General features: G+C 35.4%; 1 protein-coding gene across 4 annotated transcripts in view; it reads left to right on the top strand.

Annotated features, from left to right (window-relative positions):
• Positions 1–27,180, top strand: part of abca1.S (ATP binding cassette subfamily A member 1 S homeolog) — a 69,706-nt gene that overhangs the window by 8,711 nt on the left and 33,815 nt on the right. For all 4 annotated transcript variants that reach the window (XM_018243759.2, XM_018243758.2, XM_018243762.2 and 1 more), the window contains exons 2-8: positions 7,986–8,137; positions 11,955–12,048; positions 14,874–15,015; positions 15,596–15,708; positions 20,654–20,775; positions 22,047–22,238; positions 25,506–25,589. In XM_018243759.2, the coding sequence (XP_018099248.1) occupies positions 8,072–8,137; positions 11,955–12,048; positions 14,874–15,015; positions 15,596–15,708; positions 20,654–20,775; positions 22,047–22,238; positions 25,506–25,589 (813 nt within the window). In that variant the 5' untranslated portion in view covers positions 7,986–8,071. The remainder of the gene's footprint in view (positions 1–7,985; positions 8,138–11,954; positions 12,049–14,873; positions 15,016–15,595; positions 15,709–20,653; positions 20,776–22,046; positions 22,239–25,505; positions 25,590–27,180) is intronic.

Below are 27,180 nucleotides of genomic sequence, written 5' to 3'. Positions count from 1 at the left end.
AAAGAATCTCTAGATTTTTAAAAATATTTGTTGGGCAAACCAGCACAGAACAGGACTGCAGAAGATTTGTTTTAAGTTGTACTTGAGCATAGTGGTTCTACCTCAATATCACCTCCAGTGTGCAGTGGGCTCAACGTACCCCAGCAATGTACCCAGTGCATCATTGTATATTGTTAATATGCCACAAAGCATTCTATCTGTACATTTATGTGCACCTCTGGCCTCATTGTACACCCACTTAATTTTCTATTTTATAAGATAACCCTGAATATTGGACTCCTTATCTATTCTGCCTGACAATAATACTGGAGGTACCAGAGCTTCTTATTTTACAGTGTATTTTCTTGTTCCTTACACTTAAGATGGATTACACAGACCTACTGGCCATCATATTGTTGAGGCTTCTTGAGGATTTGGACTTTGTGATTGGGATTGCTGGGAAGTTAAATGTAAAGCGCCGTCATCTGTATCAGGCATGCTGACTAAAATAACTAGCTTGCAATTGTATGGCTCCATTATTCCTAAATAATAAATTATAGGAAGAATTCTATAAGGAAGTCATTGTATGCTTGTATTCTCCATTTGTAGCTGGCTCGTCCTTGATGATTTTAAGGGGAAGATATACTGTATAACAAAACCCAAGGTCAGTTTAACTTTTTAATGGGATGGTAACAGATGGAACACATTTTTAATAAAAGCCTTAACTCACCTCTTGTAGACTTCTATTTTTTTAGGCAAGTGTCACACAAGGCCATCGCTCTGCCGATGGAGTATACGGCCATTTGTATGGTATCTTTTTTCAGGAATACACAGCCACAATGTGTAGGGAAAAAAATACATAAATTATACAAATAAAACTTAGAACCTTTGAGCTTACTGAATGCCCTGGCAGACTATGGCACACAACAAAAAGTGGAGCAATGATGCTCAAACTGCACAGTTCTAGAATCTGTTTGCACTACAGCTCTCAGAATCCCCAAAAAACAGTGTATGAAGGGTGGCTGTATAACTTTGCCTAGTACAAAAAAAGCAGTTTAAAACTGATATAGGAGCTAATTTAATAAAAAGGGTTATGGAATACATTAGAAAAACTAGATGCATAATGTAAGCTCAAATAGAGAAATACAGAGCGGAAATAAACAAGATATAGTGGATTTCAACATAGGGTCAGTTAGATTTGCAATTGCCAGAATTTAGTTCAACTTTCCTGTTCCCCTCCAACTGACCTACAGGCTATCAGGCACTGTGGGGTTAATGCTGACATGCAAAGTACATTTAGCAACCTTCAGAAACCTATGAGCATGAATGTATTGATTGGAGACTTTCATCCATTGCTCAGTGTGTTAAGTTCTCAAAATAGAAGGGCTGATATTATATGTGAGTGTATGTCGACATTCATCTCCCTTATACACAGGGGCAAGGTGATGCAAGAAAAATAGCACAGTGATGAATGACTGGTTATTAAAGGGATCCTGTCATCGGAAAACATGTTTTTTTCAAAACGTATCAGTTATATATATTATAGTGATACTCCAGCAGAATTCTGCACTGAAATCCATTACTCAAAAGAGCAAACAGATTTTTTATATTCAATTTTGAAATCTGACATGGGGCTAGACATTTTGTCAATTTCCCAGCTGCCCCTGGTCATGTGACTTGTGCCTGCACTTTAGGAGAGAAATGCTTTCTGGCAGGCTGCTGTTTTTCCTTCTCAATGTAACTGAATGTGTCTTAGTGGGACATGGGTTTTTACTATTGAGTGTTGTTCTTAGATCAACCTGGCAGTTGTTATCTTGTGTTAGGGTGCTGCTATCTGGTTACCTTCCCATTGTTCTTTTGTTTGGCTGCTGGGGGGGGGGAAGGGAGGGGGTGATATCACTCCAACTTGCAGTACAGCAGTAAAGAGTGATTGAAGTTTATCAGAGCACAAGTCACATGACTTGGAGCAGCTGGGAAATTGACAATATGTCTAGCCCCATGTCAGATTTCAAAATTGAATATAAAAAAAATTGTTTGCTCTTTTGAGAAATGAGCAGCACTATTAACAGATTTATTTTGAAAACAAATGTTTTTCCCATGACAGTATCCCTTTAAACTAGTATTTGGATTTACAAAACATCTTTAAAAAGGTAAATCTGGGTATTTTGGTGACCCCCTATGTTCACAAGTGCTCCACTGTCTTTGTACAGGTATGTTATATTGGATAGTCAGTCAACCACAAGTTAAAAATTGTATAAAAGAAAATCTGTTTCTCATCAGTACATACTTCACAAATTATTATATAGATTCTCTCTGTCACCTCTACCTGCTACTCATATATATAATATATATATATTGTTTTTTATCTAAAGAAAAGCTAGATACACAGAAGCTAGACCAATACCATACTTGCTATCTAAATTATTTATTGAACATATTTGAATATCAGGAAATCTTATCACATCCTTTTGTTTTCATTTCTTTCTGAATAAATCATCAATGACTCAAAATAATTCAAGATTAACAGGAATAACTGTATTATATAATAAACTATTTAGCAGAACAGAGCATGTTGGGCTAAAGAGAATGTAGATGTAGCCAACTATCATTGCTTGTAATGAATATAGTACTTTTAAGCCTCTTATTTGTTCAGGGCCTCCTTATAAGAAAATTTCAGGGACAAAGGATTTGGATGATTATTCAAAATTGCTATATCAAACACAGATGGTAATGTTTATAGAAGCTAAATAAATTGTCATTTTTAAAATAAAAATGCCTGAACATAAATGAATGTAGGGCATAAGGGATGAGAGCAGGGTTTTAATGGGCAAGACACTGACATAAATATAAAGTGGGGATTTGTTGGGAAGGGAATTTGAAGGGTAAAACAGGAATTGGAATTTATATGTGGATTAGTGGAGGCTATTTTTTGTTATTATTCTTACTGCAGTAAAGCAGAACCTTATTGGCCCATCAGTGTTCATTTTATTTTGATTAATAGCACAAGACATATTCAGTTTAATATCCAATTTGATATCTGTAGCTCCCTAGCTATAAGTGTATACATTAATAGATATTGGGCATGGGCGATGTAGGCAGCTCACATGGATCGAAAATTCTAGTAATGAGGACATTTAGCAGCTTATACCCCCTGAAGAGTCATGCAGGTTTATTTTTAGATATGCTTTTTAATATTTAATAGTGTTAACTCTTACCTAAGCATCTATGAAGTGTTGCTGCTACTGAGAGCCTGTCATAGCAGATGGTTTTCTGGAGGTAATAATTTCTAATATCCAGAGGAGCTTTTATCAAGAGGCATGTAACACTTTATCCGGGGTGAAAAAATTGCCCCTGGAAATTTTAAAAGCAGAATTTTTATTTGGGATGCACCAAATCCACTATTATGGATTTGGCTGAATCCTGAATTCTTCACGTAAGATTCGGCTGAATATCAAAACAAATTCTAATTTGCATATCTAAATTAGGGAAATGAGTGGTGAAAGAGAACACCTGCAGTTCTTTTTTTTACTTCCATGTTGTGTGCTGAAAAGTTGCATGATTTTTAGGATTTGGTCAGGCCTTTGGATTCAGCCGGCTGAAAAAGGCAAAATCTTGGCCGAATCCTAAACCGAATCCTGGTTTCTGTGCATCCCTAATTTTTCATTATATTAGATAAAGGTGGTCATTTGTGTGCGCTTACCCTTGTATTATATTACACTGATTCACAAGCTAGACTGAATTTCATAAAAATAGTTTCATATATATTTATGGTTGCGTTAGTGATATCAATCACACAAAAACATTTCCAGGAAACAGGTATGATAACTCTGAGAGAATAAAGTATGTTTTGAGAACCTGGATATTGACCGTGCATTTTATGCTTTGTTTGCATGACTAAAAAGAGAAAATGCATAGAAAGCATTTTAAAGATATTTAGAATACACTAGGATTTTTTATTCTATTATGGATAATTTTCTGATGGATGGTATTTGGTAAAACAAGTTAACCACTAAATTTTGGGGGCCTGAAAAATTATTTGCTGTGGGGCCCAGTAATATCTAGTTACGCCACTGGTCTTCATCCTAGAGTGTGTACTTTTGTATGCTTATTAATGCATGAAAATATTTTATAACAATGTCATTAAAGGAAAATTATACCCCTCAAACAATGCATGTATAGTGCATAAAACAGCTGATGTGTAAAACCCTGCTTCATGTAATTAAACCATTTCCATAATAATATACTTTTTAGTAGTATGTGCCGTTGGGTAATCATAAATAGAAAACTGCCAATTTAAAAAATAAGGGCTGTCCCCTGGGATTGTATGATTTACGGTGCAAACAAACAAACCATACATGTTAGGTCACATGAGCCAATTAACAGACAGAGTTCTATCTTTTGCTTCCACACTTCTTCCTGTTACTGTTAGAGCTGCAGTATTTGTGGTCAAGTGATCTCTGAGGCAGCACATAGACCATCACAAAATTGTGGTTCAAGGCAAGAGATGTTAAAGGGCAATATTTACTTAAATATATGTACCAGTTTGGTAAGATTCTTTAATATGCCACTGAGTTTGATATAAACTATCTATATTTGATATAAACTGTCAAGTATTCATTTTGGGAGTATAGCTTTCCTTTAAGTTACCTATGAAATAGTCTTTGAAACTCTTATAGCCCCTAATATCTTTACTTGCATATGGACATCTGTAGATTCACATATGAGTTATGTCTGGCATGCAAGCCTGCAATGGCTGTAATGATTTTTTTTCATTATGCCTAGCTATTTTCCTTTGAATGCATGTTACTACATTAGCCCCCTAAGGGTAATCTCAAATAATTCAACTCCTTTTTAAAATCTTTTTAAAGTAAAAAGTATAAAATTCAGCTTTCATATTTAATGTAGTCATGCAGCAAGAAGTAATTCTTAAGGTGCATACCAAAAGTACATACATCATACATTCTTAAGCCTCATAATAGAAATGAATAAAGTTCTGAACGCAAGACCATATGGTAAAAACCAGCTACTACACCCAGTCAGCAAGGTTTATTATTTCTATAATGGCATCAAACCAATATAAATCTATAAGAGAGTAATAGTAATACAAATGTAATCAATGAATAGGACAATTAATCTCACAATAAATAAATGCTTAATTTTAAATATCATTGCACATGAACTGCTTATTCTGTACATCAAATGGTGGTTTGATATTACGGCTCATAGTTAATTACACAACTCAATTAAGTGGCAACTACTCTTCTATATTGTGTGCCCATTGAGTGTACCAAGAAGTACTACAATCATGAATTTAGCCTGTAGCATTGCAGAAGTATAAAAAGAACGAAGAGGCAAAGCACATGAATGCATGTAATAAGGAGATGAATAACAAGAGGTATAATAAACAATTATAGTATTATTCATTATAGGGAGTTAACTGCATATTTTATAAATAGGTAATAATTACCAATTACCAACCTTTATTATCGTTACTCTTAATAACATTATACTTATATCATTATAAAGTATATACAGGTATGGGACCTGTTATCCAAAATGCTCAAGACCTGGGGTTTTTCAGATAACAAATCTTTCTGTGATTTGGATCTTCATACCTTAAGTGTACTAGAAAATCATGTAAAATCAAGTATAATTTCTGCAGGCAACCCTACTGTTAAATATATTTTTATTGGGAAAAAAGTCATGTTAAAACACTAAGATCTTAAAGAAAACTATTCATACTAAACATACTGAATATTAATATTTTGAGAAATCAATTTAAAACGCAAAACTTAATTTTAAATTACATAATAATAATTACATAATATACATACAATACCCTTGACAAATTTGTTTCTAGCCTGTCCAAAACTAAAAGGTGTATAAAAAAATTATAGACCATTTATATTCCTGTTTATTGCTTTTTTGGAGTGCATTTTTATACAGGTATGGGATCCGTTATCCTGAAACTAATTATCCAGAAAACTCAGAATTACGGAAAAGGTTGTCTCCCATAGACTTGATTTTATACAAATAATCCAAATTTTTAAAAATCATTTCCTTTTTATATGTAATAATTAAACAGTACCTTTTCATTGATCCAAATTAAGATATAAATAATCATTATTGAGTTTATTTCATCTTTACACGATTTTCTATATCTATTATCCAGAAAACCACAGGCCCTGAGCACTCTGGATAACAGGTCCCACACCTGTATAAGAATCTCTATCCTACACATTTCTAATACATTCAGCTTTCATTATTTCTATTAGGCAAACCCATTGAGAAATTAGAACGTTAATTTCCCAGGTCTCAGGAGTAGGTGTAAGACAAAGCAGTTGCCGAATGTAAGCTCTTTGCAAAGTGTGGGTTGTTAGATGTTTTAAACTTTTCTCTGCAGTAAAACTTGCTCATTGGGACACAGTTCACATTTGCTTATGAATCCAACAGATATCGCCATTTCCCAGAAAGTAATGCACACATTGCGGCATTACTGTGCAATAATATTGTCAAACATTGATGCTACTGATGATCGTTTTCTGTGTCCATCAGTCAAGGTTGGAAAACAGTTGTGAAACTGACTTTTCCTGTTATTTTACACAAGGTTTGCCAACCTTACAGTCTTGGTAATCATCGTTGAACAGGATGTATTCAAACCATTTCAGAAATGATTTCATTAAAGTGTAATTCAACAATTGAAATTCAGGAGAATCGAACAACAGTGTAATTTACAATGCACACAACAATGAATGATTGGTAGCAAATGGTTTTAGCGCACCTGTTCAACATGTACCTGTGATATTCACTGTCTGCTGATTCCATTCTATTCACATCTTTATTCATGCGGGGAGATGACATAGCTGTTAATAAAATAAGGCTGCATATGGACTGCAAACAAAGAACTGTCTGTTATATACCACTGCACATGTTTTTAATACCCCCGGTGCAGTTTATGTTTTCATATGTAAACTGTAATGTTATTTTGTCTTCATGATGAAAACTCAGCAAATGTAAGGTTTCTTTTTCCTTACTAAAAATAGTATTTTTATTTTTAGCTTTGATCCTTCGGGAGAATTTACATTTTTAATTTTAGAAGTAGCAGAAGTAAATTAAAAAAAGTAGCAGTTCAATTAATTTTAATTATAATGCTAAAACTGCACTATGGAAGAAGGTACATGAATAACATTATCCCACAATTAAACTGCGTTCAATGTCTACCTACGGTGGTAGTGGCCACCAGAAATACTCAGACCATACTCTCATCAATCCATATTTTAATTTCTCCTTCTTATACAGAAATAGGGAAAGGTCATTGTAATGATACACAAGGCCACATGTTTGGGTGAGAAGGAGTGCCCAATCTCAGCTAGACCCACCAGGAACTAGGCCAGTCCAACACAGTGTCGGACTGGCCCACCGGGATACCAGGAAAAGTCCCGGTGGGCCCAGGTGTCAGTGGCCCCTCATGCTGCTAAACATTTGGCCTATTTCATGGCCATTCCCTACTTCTATGAGATCAAAGAGGCTAAATAGATGCAATAATAGATCATAGTATGTAAAGAGAAGAGACTAGGAAAACAGAGGTTGAGTGAGGAGAGGAAGAATAAAGGTACTGAAAGTGGGCCCCTGGTCTAAGGATTTTTGGTGGGCCCCTGGTCTAAGGATTTTTGGTGGGCCCCTGGTGTCTCAGTCCGACACTGGTCCAACACACTAACTACATCAGCTTACAAAAAAAATAGATGAAAATATCAGGGACAATTTTAACAAATGTATTCATTCGTATGCAATCATTTCAGCCCTGTGAGGTGTCTTCTGTGGTTAAGTGTTCCTGATCTTTCTTATGATCTTACAAAAACGGGAAAAACTCTTGACTATATTTTTTATATTTGATTAGTGACTGGGGGCACACAGTATTTTTTGGGCTGTTTTTTTGCTCGTCTATAATCCTATGCTTTGCCTTCAGAGTCTAATAGCAAGTTCCCTTTTTTTCTTTTTTTTTCTAGTTAATGAGCAACCTCAAGTCACTGCTGCTTCCACAACTTCTGCTGCAGCTGCAGAGGTGAAGCAGTCAGATTTCTCCAGGGCAAAGATGACTTACTGCACACAACTAGGGCTGCTGTTATGGAAGAATTTCACTTATAGAAAGAGACACACAGTAAGTATTGACTTTCTACCACTTGAACACATTGTGATTATCATTACTTTTACCAGTTGTATTTATTGAGTACATTTCAAATTAGATTTGGTGAATTTAGATGAATTTATTTATGGATTGTTTATTATGGACTTTATTAATGATCTTAGTAAAGCCTGGTATTTTGTCAATGGCAGTAGTTATCCTGTGACCACACTGCATATCCAAAGAGCTTTTTGACCCTATATTCTGATTAAAATGTCTGGAATTATTGGCAACTGCTTTAAGTTACTGTATACTGGGAGTATGCAATGAACACACGCTCACATGGAGTGAACATCATGAGAGAGAACAGCTGCAAACATTCTCTTTGCTTGATCTTGTAGACAGCATGCTCCCTAAATCAAGTAGAAGAAAACAAACAAGTAGCATTCACTCTAATACCACAGCATACAATTTTTAAAAGTTGTCAGAACACCATTTGTATGGCAGTGTTCTTTTATTATAACAGCCACCATGCTCAGGGTTTCAGGATGAAAGGTCTATTATTGGATCCCCTACTTGATTTGGGATGGTTCTTCCCATCAGGAAAGTGATAACATCTAGCGTATACCACATATACTTCTTACAGTCGGACCCTTATTTGTAACTACTTATTTTGAGACGGAGGGAGCCTGGCACAAAACAAAGCAAAAGGGCAATGAGTCTTTTAGAATGTAAGACCACTTTTGCAATTGATTTGTTATATTGTAGGTAGGGGTACTTTGGATTCATTTGATTTAATTGTCTTGCTTTACATAAATGCACAAAAACTTAAAAATACAGTATGTTACTGCGAAAATCAGGACTCCCAAGATTTTAATTTTTATGTACAGTATTTAAAATGTTATCAACCCATTTATGAGGGTAGTGCAATTAGAATCTGGTATCTCTGAAGTATTTTGAAGTAGTTAAAATGTTACCTTGTATAACATGATTTGAATTCAAGATTTGCTATAATGCTGCAGGGGCTCTTTGAATTCTGAAAGGGTAAACATAGCCTGAGCTTAACAGAAACATGTTAAAATAATTCCACTAATTCAGGAATAGATGATCGTATTCGTATATGTCATTCCAGATTTAACTTTAATCTCCTACCAGTATTATGTAAAACATAGTGCATAAGTATTATTTATTTTTCCAGTAGAGATTTTGCGAGACAGCCCAATGGAAGTGCAATATCCAGTCAATAGATAGATGTACAGGATATTTGATTACCAATCAGCTTGTGTCTTTTTGGAACCTGTTTCTCTGCAGCTATCTGTTATGCATCTGGTTTTTATTAATTGCATTTTTGAGGGAAAATGATCTGTGCAGGGCTATGTTTAACGCTCAACAGTCCCATACAAGCTGCAATTCATCACACTCCCTCAGTTAATGAAAAGTAATTATTTCAACTCATAACTTCACAATATATTTTACCTAAAAATGTTGTTAATCCAGATTTCAGTAACAGGGGTTCAGAGGGTGTTTACTGTTAACAGGATAAATTGTTTGGGTTGTTTGCATTAAGGGCAACTGATGTAAAATTAGTATTTCATGCATGTAACACTATACCATTCAATCAGAAAACTGTTGTGTGCTGGAATCTTGCTATCAAATGGAAGAGGGCCATTAGCTTGGCATCCCAGAGTTATGGTGACCTATTTTGAAATAATTTGTTATTCTTGTTAAATTAGTACACGTAGCACATTTTATTTTCTGTAGTAACTGTAGTAACATATTTGCTGACTCAGCCTTTTACCATCTTATCTGTGTGGACTATGTACTGTAGCATATGATAGTACATGAGCAATATCTTAGCCACCTGGGGAAATGCTATTCCTGTGTACTACATACTACATCTATCTTTCATATATATGAAAGACAAAACATGATATGTCCAGCATAAATGGTAATCCCTTTATCAGCTTACTAAACATATCTGGTGCTGGTTCAACATGCACTAAAGTAGCGGTATACTGTATAAAGTGGAGGCCGTTTTAGATGATGTGTGGCAGTAAAGGATTTTAGTGAGCTTGATTTTTTTACTAAATACTAAAATGAAAAATAGTGCCTGGACTCATTAAATGTGTGGATAAAAGAGACATCCATCTTTGGTAGGTGATGAATTCATTGGGCTGCTGCATGCTTTCTTGCCGTTATATGCGCAGATTGTGCCATCAACCTTTAGAACAGACAATGGGGCTCATTTATAAACACTGGGCAAATTTGCACCTGGGCAGTAACCCAGCCAATCAGTGATTTTTTCAGCCAGCTACAGGGTGTATAGTGAAAGAAACCATTTGATTGGTTGCCATGGGTTATTACCCAGATGCAAATGTGTCCAGCGTTGTTAAATGAGCCCAAGCATTTCTAAAATGTGCTTTCTGAAAGAAGCACTTGAAATTACTTAAGGCAACGTAATACTTGCTTCAAACACAGTATTTATATTATACAGAATTAATAATTTGGATTAGAAGCCCATATAGTTCACAAAAGCTTATCAAAAGTTGTTGAATGTGAGTCAATTTGATTTGCATGTTGCCTTGTGGTATTTCAGAGTGTATTCGATAGGTTTGTGTTGTGCCCTCTCTGAATTCATGGCAAATGTCCATTTTATTTCATATGATAAATGTATATTCTTTGAGTATATTTTTTCAGTGGTGAGAGGCCCCAGCTTGCATTTTGTACAGGGTGTCCGCAAAGACTGGAGACATCTTGTCTTCTCAAGTACTTAAAGGAACAGTAACATCAAAAAATGAAAATGTTTTAGGGTCTGGCCACACGGGCTAATTCAGGGAGATTAGTCGCCAAGCGTCAAACCTCCTCTTCTTCGCGGCAACTAATCTCCCTGATCTGTCTTCTCCTGCCTTCCACCGCATAAAATGTAAATCGCCTGAGAGCAGGCACACGGATCGGTTCGTTTTCCGAAGTCGCCCGAAGTTGCCTCGTGAGGCAATTACGGACGACTTCAGAAAACAAAGCGTTCCGTGTGCCTGCCTCCAGGCAAGGGAAGGCAGATCAGGGAGATTAGTCGCCGCAAAGAAGAGGAGGTTTTTCGCTTGGCGACTAATCCCCCAGAATCTGCCTGTGTGGCCAGACCCTAAAAGTAAGTTGTGTTGCCCTGCACTAGTAAAACTGCTGCATTTGCTTCAAAAACACTACTATTGTTTATATAAATCAGCTGCTGTGTAGCAATGGGGCAGTCATTCAAAGGAGAATAGGCTCTGGTTACACAGCAGATAAGCTCTGTAGAACATAATGATGTTATTTGTTATCTCCTGTTTAATCTGTGCCATATAGCCTTTTTTTAATTTCTGCCATTGCTACACAGCAGCTTGTTTATATAAACTATAGTAGTGTTTCTGAAGCAAACTGATCAGTTTTACCAGTGCGGGGCAACACTACATGATATTTTCATTACTTTAAAACTTACATTTTTTGGTGTTACTTTTCCTTTAACATAACTGATATACCCCATGAGTTTCCAGGAGACAATAACCATGAAAATCCTCGGGCAACAGAAAAGTTGAGCACAGTTGGCAACAGTACTGCATTTGAAAAAAGGTCTTATTTTCCTTTGAATAGTCCCCCTAGAGACAGAAAACTAGCTCAGCTAACCTTTACACTACAACAGAACACAGTTCTTGGAAGCAGGACCTGCTCTGTCTGTAATCATTTATTACTGTGCTTTTGTTTATCCAAATACTCAGCTGCTCCTTTTTAAGGGACTTTGTATAAATATCCAAATGATCTTTCTGTGCCATAAGAAAATAATTTTATGCATGATAATTTAAATATTTTTTTTAATTCACAGCTGCAACTAGTGGTTGAAGTGGCTTGGCCTCTCTTCATTTTCTTTATCCTGATCTCAGTACGGCTCTCTTACCCCCCATATGAGCAACATGAATGTAAGTATTTGGGGAGATTCTCTTTGACATTAGTAAGTATGGTTAATAACAATCATCTACAACTTGTTGAACCCTGGCTTTTAGGGGATTCTGAGGTTGTAGTACACAAAAGCAAGTCACAAAAGCAAGTCATTGCGTGTGACCAACTTATTGGGGGGGGCTGAGGGCCATAGAAATTATTTGGAGGGTCACATCCAGCCAGCAGCTCCCAATGTGGACAACCCTACACATATACATTTGGCCTGGTAAATTGTGGTTTCTATTCAAATAAATCCTTGCAGTTTTTACCTACACTTGAGCACAACTGAGTTTGTGCAAACAGGGACTTTATCAGTTTTCTGTCACTCTGACCTGTGTAATCAGCTGATTTCTGCTATTTGCAGAGTTAAAAGCAATATTGCATAATATCCAACAATCTATGTGCTGTTCCCCCCCATTGAAGCAACATTTAATCGTTTCTTTTACTCTAGAGCATGCTGAGGCAAATAGTGGCAAGTGTACTCTGTAAACTTCTACTTCTGTTTATTATTCACACTCAAAAATGTGTGAACCAATAACTTGGGGAGCCTTTAAAGGGGTTGTTCACCTTCCAAAAACTTTTTTCAGTTCAGAGGTTTTCATTTAGGCAGGTAGGCAAATTTTTTTTACTTTGCACTCTGCTTAGAGTTTGTAAAGAACCATTATACATTTATTTGGATTCATGTTAAAAGGAAGCATAAACACTATATGAACTTCCTAAAATAAATGAATATATATTTAATTTTGACAGTTCATTTAGTATTTATGTCCCCTTTTTTACATTGCATATAAGCTCAGACTGAATGTCTGAGTGGGGGTATTTTTTCCTTTTAAACTGCCCTGCCCTTCCCCACTCGGGCATATGTAAAGTTGGACCCTTAGAATTACATTTTCTATAATCTGCTCCTATTGCCTAAAGTGTAACGTACTCACGTGTAGTTCTTGAGGGCAAGGCAAGACCCCAACAACTTGTGAACACCTGAAAGGTTTACAAAAAAATTATTGACTGAGGGGGACAAATGGATAAAAATTGCTATATTCTGCTTGTGAAATAGTTTTTTGACAAAAATGTAAATGTAATAGAAAAGTATAATTATAGTCAAATGTAATTTACTTAAAGCCAGTTGATCAGTATTTTACATTTGGCTCATTGTGTTATTTGACTGAAATAGTGTTTAAGCGTAAATTATTTGGCCTCTCTACAGAGCTTGGGGTGTAAAGCAAATAGAGGCAGGCACATTCCATACACTTGAGTCAGTCTGACATATGTTCTACTGATGGAATTCCACAGATCTTAAAGTGATACTGACACTAAAAAAGTAAAATATGAATGTGCATTAAAAGAGGTTTGTTTTTGTAAGTTATTGTTAGTTGAAGTGTCTAAACCCCATTGCCAACCTGATTGTCCCATCTCAGTTAAAGTTTCCAATGCTAATGGACAATATTGTGACAGATGTAAAAAAGAGTTTAATTTATGGTGTCAGAATCTCTTTAATGTTTTGTTCCACAGTAAGACATAACTTTTCCCCATTTGTATGTCATGTTTAGGTGCTGTTGCACAAACAGATAATAACACTGAAATTGCTTATCGCTTTTTCAGACTGTGTATAAGTCCCTATTTGTTTACTCAAATTGGTCATTAGGCCTTTCTGCCAGAGCATAATTAAAGAAACTTTGCACCATTCCAAATAAAATGTCATGTGTGTATGTGGGCATCCTAGGCAAATACATATGAATATAAAGGCATATTATGCTCACCTTGAACAATTTACTAGATGTGGAATGCTGATTCACAGTGTTTTTAATAATTCTAATAGATTTTATTTGTTGTGCTGTAGCCTATAAGAGAATAAAAAGATTCAAGAAACCAGTACATTGCATATTCAGTCCTAAGGGTACAGCATAAAAGATACATGTGTCAGATAAATCCCTCCTCTGACATGTCTTGGGCCTGGCACATGTTTTGTTGGGATCTACCATTGGGGGTGTATCATTTGAGACAGCACACTTTGGGGCTCAGGAAAATAGAAGGACCTACTGTATCTCTCAATATATTTGCTGAACAGTTTCTATATGTTTTTATGTGGATCAGTTCATTCCGTCCATTCCCTGGTTAAAGGGGTTGTTCACCTTTAAATTCACGTTTAGTATGATGTAGAGAGCATATTCTGAGAAAATTTGTACTTTTCATTTATTTTTTGGAATTTTCATTTTTTATTATTTTAGTTATTTAGCTTTTTATTTAGCAGCTGATATATGAATCGGAGAGCTCCTGAATAGAAAGATAAGTAATAAAAAGTAGCACTAACAATATATTTGTAGCCTTTCAGAGCATTTGTTGTTTAAATGTGGTCAGTGACCCCCATTTGAAAGCTGGAGAAAGTAAGAAGAAAAAGGCAATTCATTTAAAAAATATAAAAAAATAAATAATGAAGACCAGTGAAGAAAAGATGCTTAGAATTGGCCATTCTATAACATACTAAAAGTTAACTCAAAGTTGAACTACCCCTTTAAGTGCAATTACCATTGTATTTTACAGAGCTTAGCTGGTATTTTCTATTTTAAAATGTAGCCTATAGCTCCGCTTCAACTTGAATGGCTGTCACGATTGTTACATATGAGCTTATATAAACTATATTTGAGCCAATTAATCAACCACACATTTTTTTACTAGTGTAAGATAACAGTACATTATATTTATGTGTACATATAACCCTTTTATTTTTTTGTTTAATGGTCATTTAAATGTAGAGACTGCATATATCATACTGTATTTACAAACAAATCATTTTGTCCTTTTTTGACAGGCCATTTCCCAAATAAGGCAATGCCATCAGCAGGAACCCTGCCGTGGGTTCAGGGAATTATTTGCAATGCCAATAATCCATGTTTTCGGTACTCGACACCTGGAGAATCACCTGGAGTTGTGGGAAATTTCAATAGATCCATGTAAGTTTATTCTTGACACTTAATTTATTTCTGGTTTTATAATCGTATTTTTTTTAAAAAATTTTTGTTAAGGAACTGACATAACTGCTATTATGAAATGCCAAGGAAACAAGTTACAACATAACAGTCTAAATATGACACAATGGTAATTTGTCATCGCACTATAGCTACGCTGTGCATTAGTATAGCTGTTGTTACAATAAACCATAACCAATTGTGATTTCAGTATGAACTTATTGTCACACATGGCCTAGAATCAGTGACACAACCCAGAATAAATGAGCATAATCAATGTCTAATAGTGGTCTTACTGATAACAGATAACCCTTCCAGCAGCGTAAACCTTACTGGGCCCCACAGCAAATTAATTTTAGCCCCCCAACATATCCAGAGATTGTCCTGATTAACTAATAGAAGTTGAACTTGCTCATGGGGCCCCCCCTACAATCAGTACTGGACACATGAATTCACACAGCAGTAATATAATCATGGGCAAGTATAATATGGATTCACGAAATATATAGAGGTTAGGAGCAGGGACAATGTAATCATCTTAACATTAAAATGTTTTGCCTTTCAGTGTCTCCCGTCTGTTTTCCGATGCAAGGAAATTGCTGCTATATAGTCGCAAGGACACCACTATGAAGGATATGCACAAATTCCTAGGGAATTTACATAACTACCGTGGCACAGGTAACTTTGTTGTAATTCTCTTCAACTTAACAAATGCATGTATTTCATGGACAATAAAAAAAATGTATGTTTAAAGATAACACAACATAATTCCCAACTTTGCATGTTTTTCTGAGATATTTAGTGTATATTTGAGGACCTAAAAATTGATGGAGCTTACCAAAAAATGAAAGGAGTTTAGGCAGAATCAGGGGTGTGACTGGAGCTAGAAGGAGAAGGGGTGATATTATTGCTTGTTTACTCATTATTTTGGGGTAGAAATCTAACTGCATGATTTATGTAATATGCTAACCTGGTTCAAAATGTTATATATGTGTGTGACACAAAAGGGAAAGCACACACATATATTGTATATATTAATTCTGTGAATAAAGTTACATTGTCATTTTTGTTACAATAATAAAAGATTCCTTTTCCTTAAAACCCTTGAAAAAAAATAATTTTTGTCACTTTGTGACTGTTGATCCAATGTGTATCTTAACATTTGATAAACACTTCACTGTGATACACTTGCAATTTTCAATCTGTCCAGAGCAAAGGGCTCTGAGGAGAAATATGCAGGCTATAGATTGTAACCACAATATCCATATTCCCTTTGTGCAGTCACAGATGTTAGACTGCTGAACAAGCCAATTCCCTTTTTGGTGTATTGAAGTTTTAAACGACAGTTACTGGAATTATACAAGAAACATTTTAACAAACAAAAACATATTCCACAGTTAGAGCATATAAATATACTCACAAAAATATAGAGTTCAAATGTAATTTGGAATTCTCAGTCTCAGTTGCCCCAAAAAGGCCTCCCTTATTTTTTCTTATCAGTGGGAGCTAATGGAAGCACGGCTGCAAGTATATAAAGTGTTTATAACTATAGATATTTTGATTACATTTTAGAGTTATAAAAAGTTGGTTCACAGACAGGTTCATATCCCTGTCCATGCATGGAGCCATTTTTTAATCAGGAGCAACAATTTGGGATTTCATAAAACATAGGTAGACCAACATTTTTCCTGGCTAAAGTTCATATTATTCATTTTCTGCAGTATTTAATGGCACATGATTGTCGTGTAGCAATAAGGGAACTGATACATTTTCTTTCCCCAATTTGCTGACCAAAGGCAAGTGTGGTCTAGATTTGCGAAGTTCATAAATCAGCATCACAGTCACTTGACTAGGTTTTCTTCTGCTTTTTGAAGTGACATATATAAACAATATATAACTTGAATTTCAAATCCGCTGCGTCTGCCTCCACACGAGCGGAAACAATTTTTCCAGATACAGGCAGAGCAGGAGCGGAAAAGCAGGGGCGGAAAAGCAGTGGGACAGCCGATTACGCAAAGAATAATTTATATAAGAAGTTGTTGTTGCTATAGTATCTTCAATAAATTATGGTAATTTTATTACAATCAGCAATAGGGCATGGTATGGTCAAAGAGGAATGATGCAGCTTATCCTGTATCAAAGGGCAAATTCATTTCACTGTTAACTATAAGCTAAATATATGGAAATAGGGCTTTTGTCTAAATGATGCTGATTTGCGATATGGTTGATATATTACTATCCATATCTACTATCCAATATGAATTATGGAGTTTGGGAGAAGCCTGAAAGGAATGTAGTGTGACCCAGCTTATCCCCAGGCAGCTTCAGTGAATTCTAGTTCTAACAGATCACAAAATAGTTTATGTGACCAAATTATTTGACTAACTGCACATGTGTAAACGTAGTGCCTTTTATTACATATGGAGGTTAATCTATAAACTGTGTCTGTAACACCTTCTTAGAAGCTACATGTAAAACGCAAAAGATAATATTATTAACAGACAAATATAAATGACAGCAATGCAGGTACAGTTTTTCTTTTTAAAACTGGTTTAACTGTATAAATACTGTGTCAATGAACTGCCTTGAATTTAACCTATGTCCTCTGCTTGATAATGTGAGGCTTATTGGAAATGTGCCGTTAATAATCAGATGCCCTAGACTTGGTCAAAAAACCCATTACAAAATTACCTGCATATCTTACTTTGTATAATCTTTGGGGTCTATTTATTATTTGTTCTGCTTTCTTTAAAATGACATTATAATGTATTGCAAAATTCTTCTGGGAAGTAACTGCTATCATGAGTTGAATCTTTGAGCAAACAGGGTAATTTTTACAAGGTCCAAAAATCACTGATTATCAGATACACCCACCACTAAATGAACAGTGTTCTGGTTATTGCAGATCTGTAAAATGATACGAAGGAAATGTAAAGAAAAGCATGTAGGTATATCATACAATGAGGATTTATTTTGAATTTGTAAAATAGATATATTAAGAAATGAATGCATTATTCATTTATTTTTGATTCCCACCACCAAAGGTTAGTTTACTGGAACAGTTTGTAGTTTTAGCCTTGCCTAAGCTCTACCTTGTATTAAAATATATCCTAGCAACCTGGGGTGCTCAAAACAGTATCATTAGGGGAAAAATGGAGTCTCTAGGAAACTTTTAGAGTATAGTATCCATAGACTCTCTATGAGTACCCCCTATATATGCATGATCAGATACTCAAGGTACTTTTTCTAAAATAAAAAATAATATAGCTAGACATTTTATAAATGAAATGTTGCATTTTAAGGGCCTTCTAAAAAAAAGTATGGTCTCTTGGTTTTTTTTAAATTATATATGTTAAATGTTAAACCATTTTTAGAGCTGGTGAAAGCCAAGAACTTTTATTAGAACTTTACATAGCCTGTGATAAGACCATACAGTTTGTGCCCTTGTGTGGTTTATGATACCTTATGATTAGTGTTTCGGTACTCACAAGTCCTTTGGTGTTACAGTGGTTTACCTCCCACCCAGGTTTTTCTTCAAACCAACTTTACTCTAGCTTTCTATTTTGTCACTTGAATAAATTCTTTATATTCTTAAATGTATATTTTTCGCACAGGGAGTATGCAGTGTTAACAGAAGAAATACTATCTTGTGTTTAAGGGTTATATTTACCAGATTATGCAGTATAAAGGTCTCTCTTTTATTCTACAAACATATGTTCAAAGCACAAGAATATCCAAAGGAAAATGTTATGCTACTATCCTGCAATGTAGCTTTAAAGCCTTACTGATAACTTAGTGATCCAATGCTGAACTTTGGCAGGTATATATAGTATAGTTGTCCAACTGTTCAAACCTACTGTGCTGCATCTATTGAGCTGATTTATAGCTCTGCTAGTAGGGCTCATTTAAGAACACTGTGCAACTTTGCACCTGGGAAATAACCCATGGCAACCAATCACATTTTTACCTTCATCATTCTCCCAGCAGCTTGCTTAAAATGCTCTGGGTTACTACCCAGGTCAAATGTGCTCAGTGGTGATCCCAGTTCATGCCAATGTTGTATGCCTGTGGTTCACTCAGTGCTCTTGCTTTTGGACTTAGGATTTAGTTTAGAGTAAATTAATTTACAGTAATTACTAGGTTGTCTTTCTTTCTACATGGGTCAATGTAATATGCAAAGACTTTCAGCACTGTGGTATCCAAAGTTTTTAGTAACCAAGAAGGCAGTACTAAATCCTCTGAACTTACACTGCCCTGCCTGCTAAGTGATAGTAAAGAAACCAAATTCACAGTTGATCCAAAATGTCAAATTGCCTTAGGTTTATTTCCTAACATAGATGGAAAAACATAATGGTAAAAAAATGGTACATAAAGTAGTATAATTCGTGTAATAATATTGCTTTAAACATTGGACTGTACCTATTAAAAAGACAGCTATTATTTATAAAGTGACAGGATATTACTCAATACCTGTACAACATGATATGACTATATAGCATTTCCCTGTTTAATCATACATGATTAATTGTCATTTAAATGCCTTTTAAAATATGGTAAATAAAGGTGCATTAATTATTAGCCTTGATTTAATTTTGTGGCTTCTGCTGTTCGCGGCTTCCAATGCTGTACCATGGCTTTCTACAGCACTGATACCTCAGGGTGGGAATGAGGGTCTTGGGAAATATTATCTACAAGCAGTATTCTTTTTTAGCAAAACCATTGGTAAACATTGAGTTAGCATACAGTAAGGTACTTTAGATACTGTGGATTCAATAAAGCCCAGCTGATAGGCAGTGTCATTCAATGAGCAAGTATGTTTTTTCTCTGTTACTGTGCCACAGTGCCAGACTTAATTTGTTTACGGCATGTCAGACTTCCAGTATCGTCCGGTTTGCATCTATTTGAAGCAACATATTTCTGTTCAGCTGACATCTGCAGAGTCAGTGTTAAATGTTTTTCTTGCTCCCATTGCAGTGACCACACTGAAGCTCTTAAACATGCCTCATGATAGATAGATTAGAAGTTTCAAGTAGTGCTTTGCGCAATTTCAGCAAAACAATTGTCCAAGAAACAGTAATACTTTTATATGTGTGGTAGTTCATGATGACGTGTTGTCAGATATCATAATGGCAAGTCACTGCTTGTATATCCAGAAAAAAATCGGAGTAAAAAAACTCAGGGACAGGGAGTATCTGTATATCTGCATCTCAACACTGTGGATAGATAGTGGGGTATTTTCAGTTCATAACATACTGTAGCTCTTGCGTGACCTATATGCCTGTGAAGTGTAGACATTTAGCAGCTGGATATTTGTTGACAACTGAGGTGCAATCCATTCCTTTACCCGGTAGTTTCCGATCAGTATCATTTGAGTTGCAGCTGGTGAGAATGGTGCATTATTGTTTTGCAAGCCTTTTGCCTAAATACTGTTATTGTATTGATAAAAGGTATCTCCAAATAAGTTTATTGCTGCTTGTACTGACTTCAGCAGGTTCATAAGGTTGTATGTTATTGTAATTAGTCTCTGTGTATCTGATCATGTTTGTACAAGTATATGTTGTTGCTGTTAATGTAAAGATAGTAGCCATAGTAATATATTTGTTTTCTTTTACTCCTGTAACAGGTTTAAAGCTTCAAGATTGTTTAATGGATAATGAAAAATTTACAGATTTTCTCCTTAAAAATATAAGCCTGCCTGCCTTTGCAGTTGAAGAGATCATGAATGCTCATCTGAAACCAGAACAGGTAACAAAAGAAAATGCTCATTTGTATAAAATGTATCAAGAAGCAGTGGCTCTTCTAAAGGGGAATAAAATTGGCCTGAGAAAATAACAGATATATTAAAACACACACAGCTAAAATCGTACAAAGCTTTGTACTATTATATGTGCATGTATGGTGGCCTACTGTTCCCGGCCAAAATTCATGTACTATGGATATCATTGATTTGGGGATCTGGCAGGTGTGATTTTTTTTTATCTGCAAATGTACTATGTTGGCCAGTGTATGGTGCATTGGCAGATGAGGAAGCAAAGATGAGCCACAGTTCCTCTTCGCTTCTTGCTGTTCTGATCATTTGTACAGTATGCTTTGCATGAACAATTAGAATAATACCAAGGCTGCCATACCCTGTGTGGCCCCACCATTACCCCAAAGTTATTCTTTGTGTAATTGGTAGTAATCAGCTTTAAAATAGTGAACACTATCTTATCTTTGTTATTCACTAGTTTGGTACACATAATTAGTCTATAACCAACTTGGGTTTTGGTGATTTTTTCCCATTACTGCATAAAAACACATCTGACTGCAAATAATACAATGTCAGGGCTATTTTAAGTTGTTCTGGGGCCTAGCCCAGTTTTCCAGTTTACATCATGATATCCCTTTAGCTGTACAATTCATGTTTCCCTCCATGTTGGTGGAGGCTTAGAGTTGTTTTGTAATACTGACATACAATTTTAGTGTTGCACTCTTGTCCTACTGACTCCATTTTGCTGTGCAGTCTTCATCTTCACAACTGCATTGTTGCAAGAGCCCAGGGCAGCCACTACAGTATTTGCACCTCTCTAATGACAGCTGTGAAGAAAAGCAAAGTAAAATTACATGCAATATTACAATATATACATCAGGTGCTGTCAGGAAAAAGGAAAATGTAAATGTTATAGTCAGGATTTACATTACAGCCATTAGTCAAAAAGCATCTTAGTGATTACATTTCTGGAATCTAACTGAATAGAACTTAAAGCAGATTTGATTCTTTCTGTCAGTTCTTGGGTTCCCTGATCTTCAAGCACTGAAACTAGGATTGTAAGATATATCATTGGTGTATTCTTATCTGCAAAAATGCTATATACAGCTGTATATTATTAATATAAAGATTTTATGTGTACAACTTGTTTTTGAGAAACAAAGATTGTGTATGAATGTGAGCACACATATGGACACACAATTATGTTTTTAAACTAAGCTTTATATGTGTGGTGTAAAAAATATTAACCACGCTGTTTTTACTGTAGGTTTTGGTGTCGGGCTTTCAAATACATCTGAAGGACCTGTGCAATAGCACACGGCTAGCAGAATATATAACTATTCACAATGAAGTGGTTGCGAATCTTAGTCAACAGATAATCTGTGCTCTTCCAGAAGAGAAGCTTAACCTGCTGGAGCAGGAATTTCGTTCCAATGTTGACCTCCTAAAGCCCATTACAGTAAGTAGACAGATTCACTGGAAAGGTTTACTATCAGGCCTACGTATAGTATGTAGGACAAAGTTCTTTTACAATAACCATATTACTGAAGAGAGTAATTCTACAGGGTTACAGAAGGTCCCTTATGTCATGCAAGATAAAAAGAGAAGGTCCTTTATGTCATGTGTGATAAAAAGATATACATATTTAATTTTATATAGTTTCTCAGCTATATTCCAGTATACTTTGTGGCCATTCCTAAATTAAGTTCCGGTTTAGTTTTATTATAGTTAAGCAGGATTTACATGAGCTACAAAGTGAACTTGGACTTGTCTTCAAGTTCAACTACTACATATGTATACTGTATATGTGTATTGCAGTAGTTTATACTTTTTGGAATTTGAAATGTAGAGAAATATAATGGTATTTGCTTGCTAAACACATCAAGGCAGTAAACATGGTTTATCCAAGGTCATAGAGCTTAGTAGTAACCTCTGATAAGAAAGCCACTAGCTGTTTCTGCTCAGATCCTGCACTGAATATGTGGGCTGTACGTGTAAGATAAGCCTTCTCAATACATTGAGAGCACCAGGTGCCGGGCTTGATCCCAACTACTCACTGACCAATGTAACATCTCCATTTATGCTGCACTGCAGATTACATTAGAAGCATATATAAATAATACATATATCAAACAAATAGTAACCCTTACGTTATATTTGAAAAATCCTGTAAACATTTAGCTCTACTCCAGACCCTATGATCAAACTCATGCCTGAAAACATACTCAGTCCTGCCCTTCATTGTCAAAGTCATTGCTCACTCCATTGTTTTGCATGTAATTAACAACGAATAGTTCAGCAATTCATGAAATCCAGAAACATTTTATTTGCCAATAAAACATGAAGCAGAAATGTAAGTGTATTTGTTTGTCTTAATAAAACCAAATCAAGCACCCTAGTTTGAGACCTAAAATAAGCTATTCTGAATTGTTGGGTCTCGTCATAATGCAAATCACCATGCCCTATGGCTACTTAAAAATGAAAAAAAAAATTGGAAAAAATTAAAAGTTTTTCTGTGAATTTAGTTAACATCACATACTGTCTTATCACCCAGAAAAAGCAAATCAAATAAAAAACGAGAATTGCTATTTTAAATGGGATAGTATGGCAAATGTAATTTCGTCATTTGTCATGTTGTCTAAGGGGGACACAGGGAATGGTGGGGTTAAGCTCCAGGAGGCAGGACACTTGGTATAGATTTATAGAGTTATGGATGTTATTCCTTTAAGATGTTTGGAACAAACTGATGGTAAGATGCAGAGTGCGGGGTTAAGCCACACCTTGCACACCCCCTTTTCAAATATTACCAAGTGTCTTGCATCCTGGAGGATGGAGCTTAACCCCATCGTTCCCTGTGTCCCCCTTTTGACTACAGAGAAACAGATTTAACGTTGAGTATCAAAAATCTTGTTATTTTGTAGCTTTCTGAGCACTGTATTAGATTTCAAGATAATATAGTAGATCCCATACCTGCACAATATTATTTTTAGGCTTTACATTTCAGAACTTTCCCCTTATTTCTTTATGTGAATAGCTGTGGGGAAATCCAAGCACAAAACATATACATATATCATTATTGCAGCTTATATTTTTCCATGCCAGTAAAATACTATTTAAAATGCTAACATTAGCAATTTATAGTTGTGGGCTGCCAATTGGTCACAGTGTGTGCTTTGTCAATTGTTAAGTTAGGAGTTCTTCATCACATTTGGCATTCTGCAACGGGTTCGAGAATCCATTAAGTGACACACTGGTGGACAAAACCATTGTTTTATATTCTAATATCTTCTAATATAATGACTGCACGCTTCTTCTAAAAATGGCTAGACAAAACATTTTCTTGTTACTAAGCCGTTCATCTTGTGTGATGTGTTCTTGTGATCATTTTTAATCTTTGAGTTACTGAGTCATATGACATCACTGGCATACAGACTAACACATTATGGGAAAGATATATGCATTTAGCAATTTTTGCTTCTTTTGGAAATGAATAATAGTGATGCCATTGCTATGCCATTAAATATAGCAATGTACACTTCAATAGACCAGGTTTGAGAGTGTGTTTGATTTACCTGTAACCATGTATATATATATTTTTAAGCCTCAAAATGTGAATTTATTAACAGATTATGTACAGGAATGGGCGAATTTGTCCCGTTTCTTTAAAAATGAATTGCCGGTGAAATGTCGCAGACGCCCATTAAAATCTATGGGCGTCAAAAAAAATTTTGTCGCATTTCTTTTTTTTGACGCACAGCGCCATACAAGTCTGTGGGCGTCATTTTTGCGTGAAACAAGGCTAAAAAGTTTGCCCATCCCTAATTATATATTTTGCCACTCAATGTAACATTCAGTAATGATGGGAGACTAAGCTTGTTGCAGCAATCCTTGGTATTGGTACAAAGGCTTTGCTCTCTCAGCATTCTCATTATTATTTCTCATTATTGATATAGCATTGACATATTCGTTGGTGCTTTTACTGAAATTATACATAATTAACATCAGTCTCTACCTTAATGAAGTTTACAATCCTTTCAGTCCACTTAAGATAAATTACCAGATCTAGGAAAAGACATAGACTACTTATCGAAGTAATAAATTTGACCTGAGTCAGAGACCTAGATGCTGTACTTACACAGTTATGTTACTGCCAAAGCAAGACTTGGTCCACTTCTAGCAAGACAGATGCATGTTACTGGATACAACTTAAATAAAAGGACTGTCTTTCAAAGTAGGGTTTTTTTTAATATATTGCACATGTATAATTAAATTTTTATATTATATTCAACTTTTTTTCCCTTTTCTTCACTGTGTTGACTTTCATAATCCTGCAAATAAGCGTACACTGTCACATGATAGTGTATCCCATCTATAAATGCTTTGATGAGTGGGTTCAGGCAGAAAACTCCCAGAAAAATTTCTCCTGGAGAATCCACTGTGTGTGACATTAGTCTAAAAGGAGGAGGCAACATTTTATTTACTTTCATATTCACTACTGATATTGCATAATGACTTATGCCAGTCAATATGTGTTTTTGCATATAATATGCAACATTGGTTTATCCAGTTGCTGAATGAAAAAATAATTAACAATAATTCTACTGGCGTTTGTAGAAAATGAAATCTTTTTACAGAAAAAATATGTATAGTTTTATAGAATGGATATTTGGTAATCCTTCAAATTTAGCATTTTTATCTTTCTCTCTTTAAATTCTTACCTTTACAGAAAGAATTCTCATCCAAGTCTTTTCCGTTTTTGAAAGACCTCACAGATAGCCTGTTGCAAAGCCTGGCAGACCTTGCCAAAGAGGTTAGTAATGGATATCAGTGCTGGGGGTGTGGCTGGGAGCTCTCATATCAGTATTCATTATGGTAGCACTAATTTCAGTGTGTGGTTGGCCAGTGCTTCTTGGCACAGGAATCATTAATATGCAGCATGTAAGTTGGTTGTCATTAAATGATGGCAGTTCAAATAAAGTACCCGGTACATAGAACACAAATAGACAAAGTACAGCACTCCACTTGCCATTAGAGCCATGTTTTGGATTCTCTGAGGTCCAACATTTGCTCAAGGTTCCATTACAGCATTGCAAAGCTAAGAATATTGAAACAACAATCAAGCTTAATTATTAAATGACTCCAAAGCGTATCGAAGTGGTTAATATTAATCTGGGATTTGTTGACATTCAAAAACAATAACCTAAAAAACAGTCAAATAGTGTTCTAGAATTAAACAGTAGCACCATTGATTGTATACAAGTAGCTTGAATAAACAAAGAGATCATGCAAAATGCTTTAGTATATTATAGGTGTTAAAATACATGCATACATGAAGAGATACATAAAACAGTTCATGACTGCAACATATAACAACTGTTAATGACAGTATTATATGCAGAAGATGCAGTATTTTTCATATACTTCTACACTATAGCAAAGATGAGAATATAAGTGGATCTGAGTCTTGTGTAACCATCTCTATTTATATATTTACATATATTACACAAAATATAGCACATTGGTATTCTCATATGTAGTGATAAACACATATCCATACTTTTTTTTTAGCCTTCTGAATAATTCAAGGGATGAAGTATTTTCTGGAGCCTGTAACGACAAGTTTAATGGCACATGAGGATCTTATTACATCTGTTTCCTCTAAATACTGGAGCCCTGTACTAGGTCAAAGAGCAAACAATATGATGCAGAAAGCATTCTCTCTCCTTTTCTGCTGAGATGGCTGAATAATTCCAGTAAAATAACTCTGGCAGTTGCCCAAGTGTAGGCGTTCACTCCGTTCTCAGGCTCTGGAGGAAACATCAGCCTTTCTTTCCATTGTATTGAACAGAATGTACTGTCTGTGTCTGGATTTTTCTTGTTTCTGTATGTTTACTAGCAGTATTTGTTTGGATGGCTGATGATGTAAAATCCCGTAAACCTTCAGGAAATATTGTGCAAAGCATTGGCAGATACTCTGCAATACAAAAATTGCATAGCTGGCTTTGACAGGGGCAGTATCAGTATAAGTATTGCTGCTAAATGCATATTGCACACTATGGGGCACATTTATTAAGGGTCGAATTTCGAAGTGCTAAAACTTCGAAATTCGACCAACGAATTGAAAAAAATTGATAGTCAAAGTTTTTTTTGTTTGAATTTAGCTGTTTTCGATCGATCTAACGATTTTCAAAAATACTTCGACTTCTAAAAACTAGGAGGTCCCACATAGACTAACAAAGCAATTCAGCAGGTTTAAGGTGGCGAAGTGTCGAATTCTAATTATTTTAAAGAGACAGTACTTCGATTTTTGAATGGTTGAATTTGTGAAGTATTTTCAATTCAAATCAAATTTTGGCCTATTCGATGGTCGAAGTACCCAAAAATTACTTTGAAATTCGAAG

The sequence above is a fragment of the Xenopus laevis genome, chromosome 1S (genome assembly GCF_017654675.1).
Source record: "Xenopus laevis strain J_2021 chromosome 1S, Xenopus_laevis_v10.1, whole genome shotgun sequence".
Lineage (NCBI taxonomy): Eukaryota > Metazoa > Chordata > Amphibia > Anura > Pipidae > Xenopus > Xenopus laevis.
Note: the sequence above shows the minus strand (reverse complement) of the source record. Positions and strands in the feature narration are given on the sequence as shown.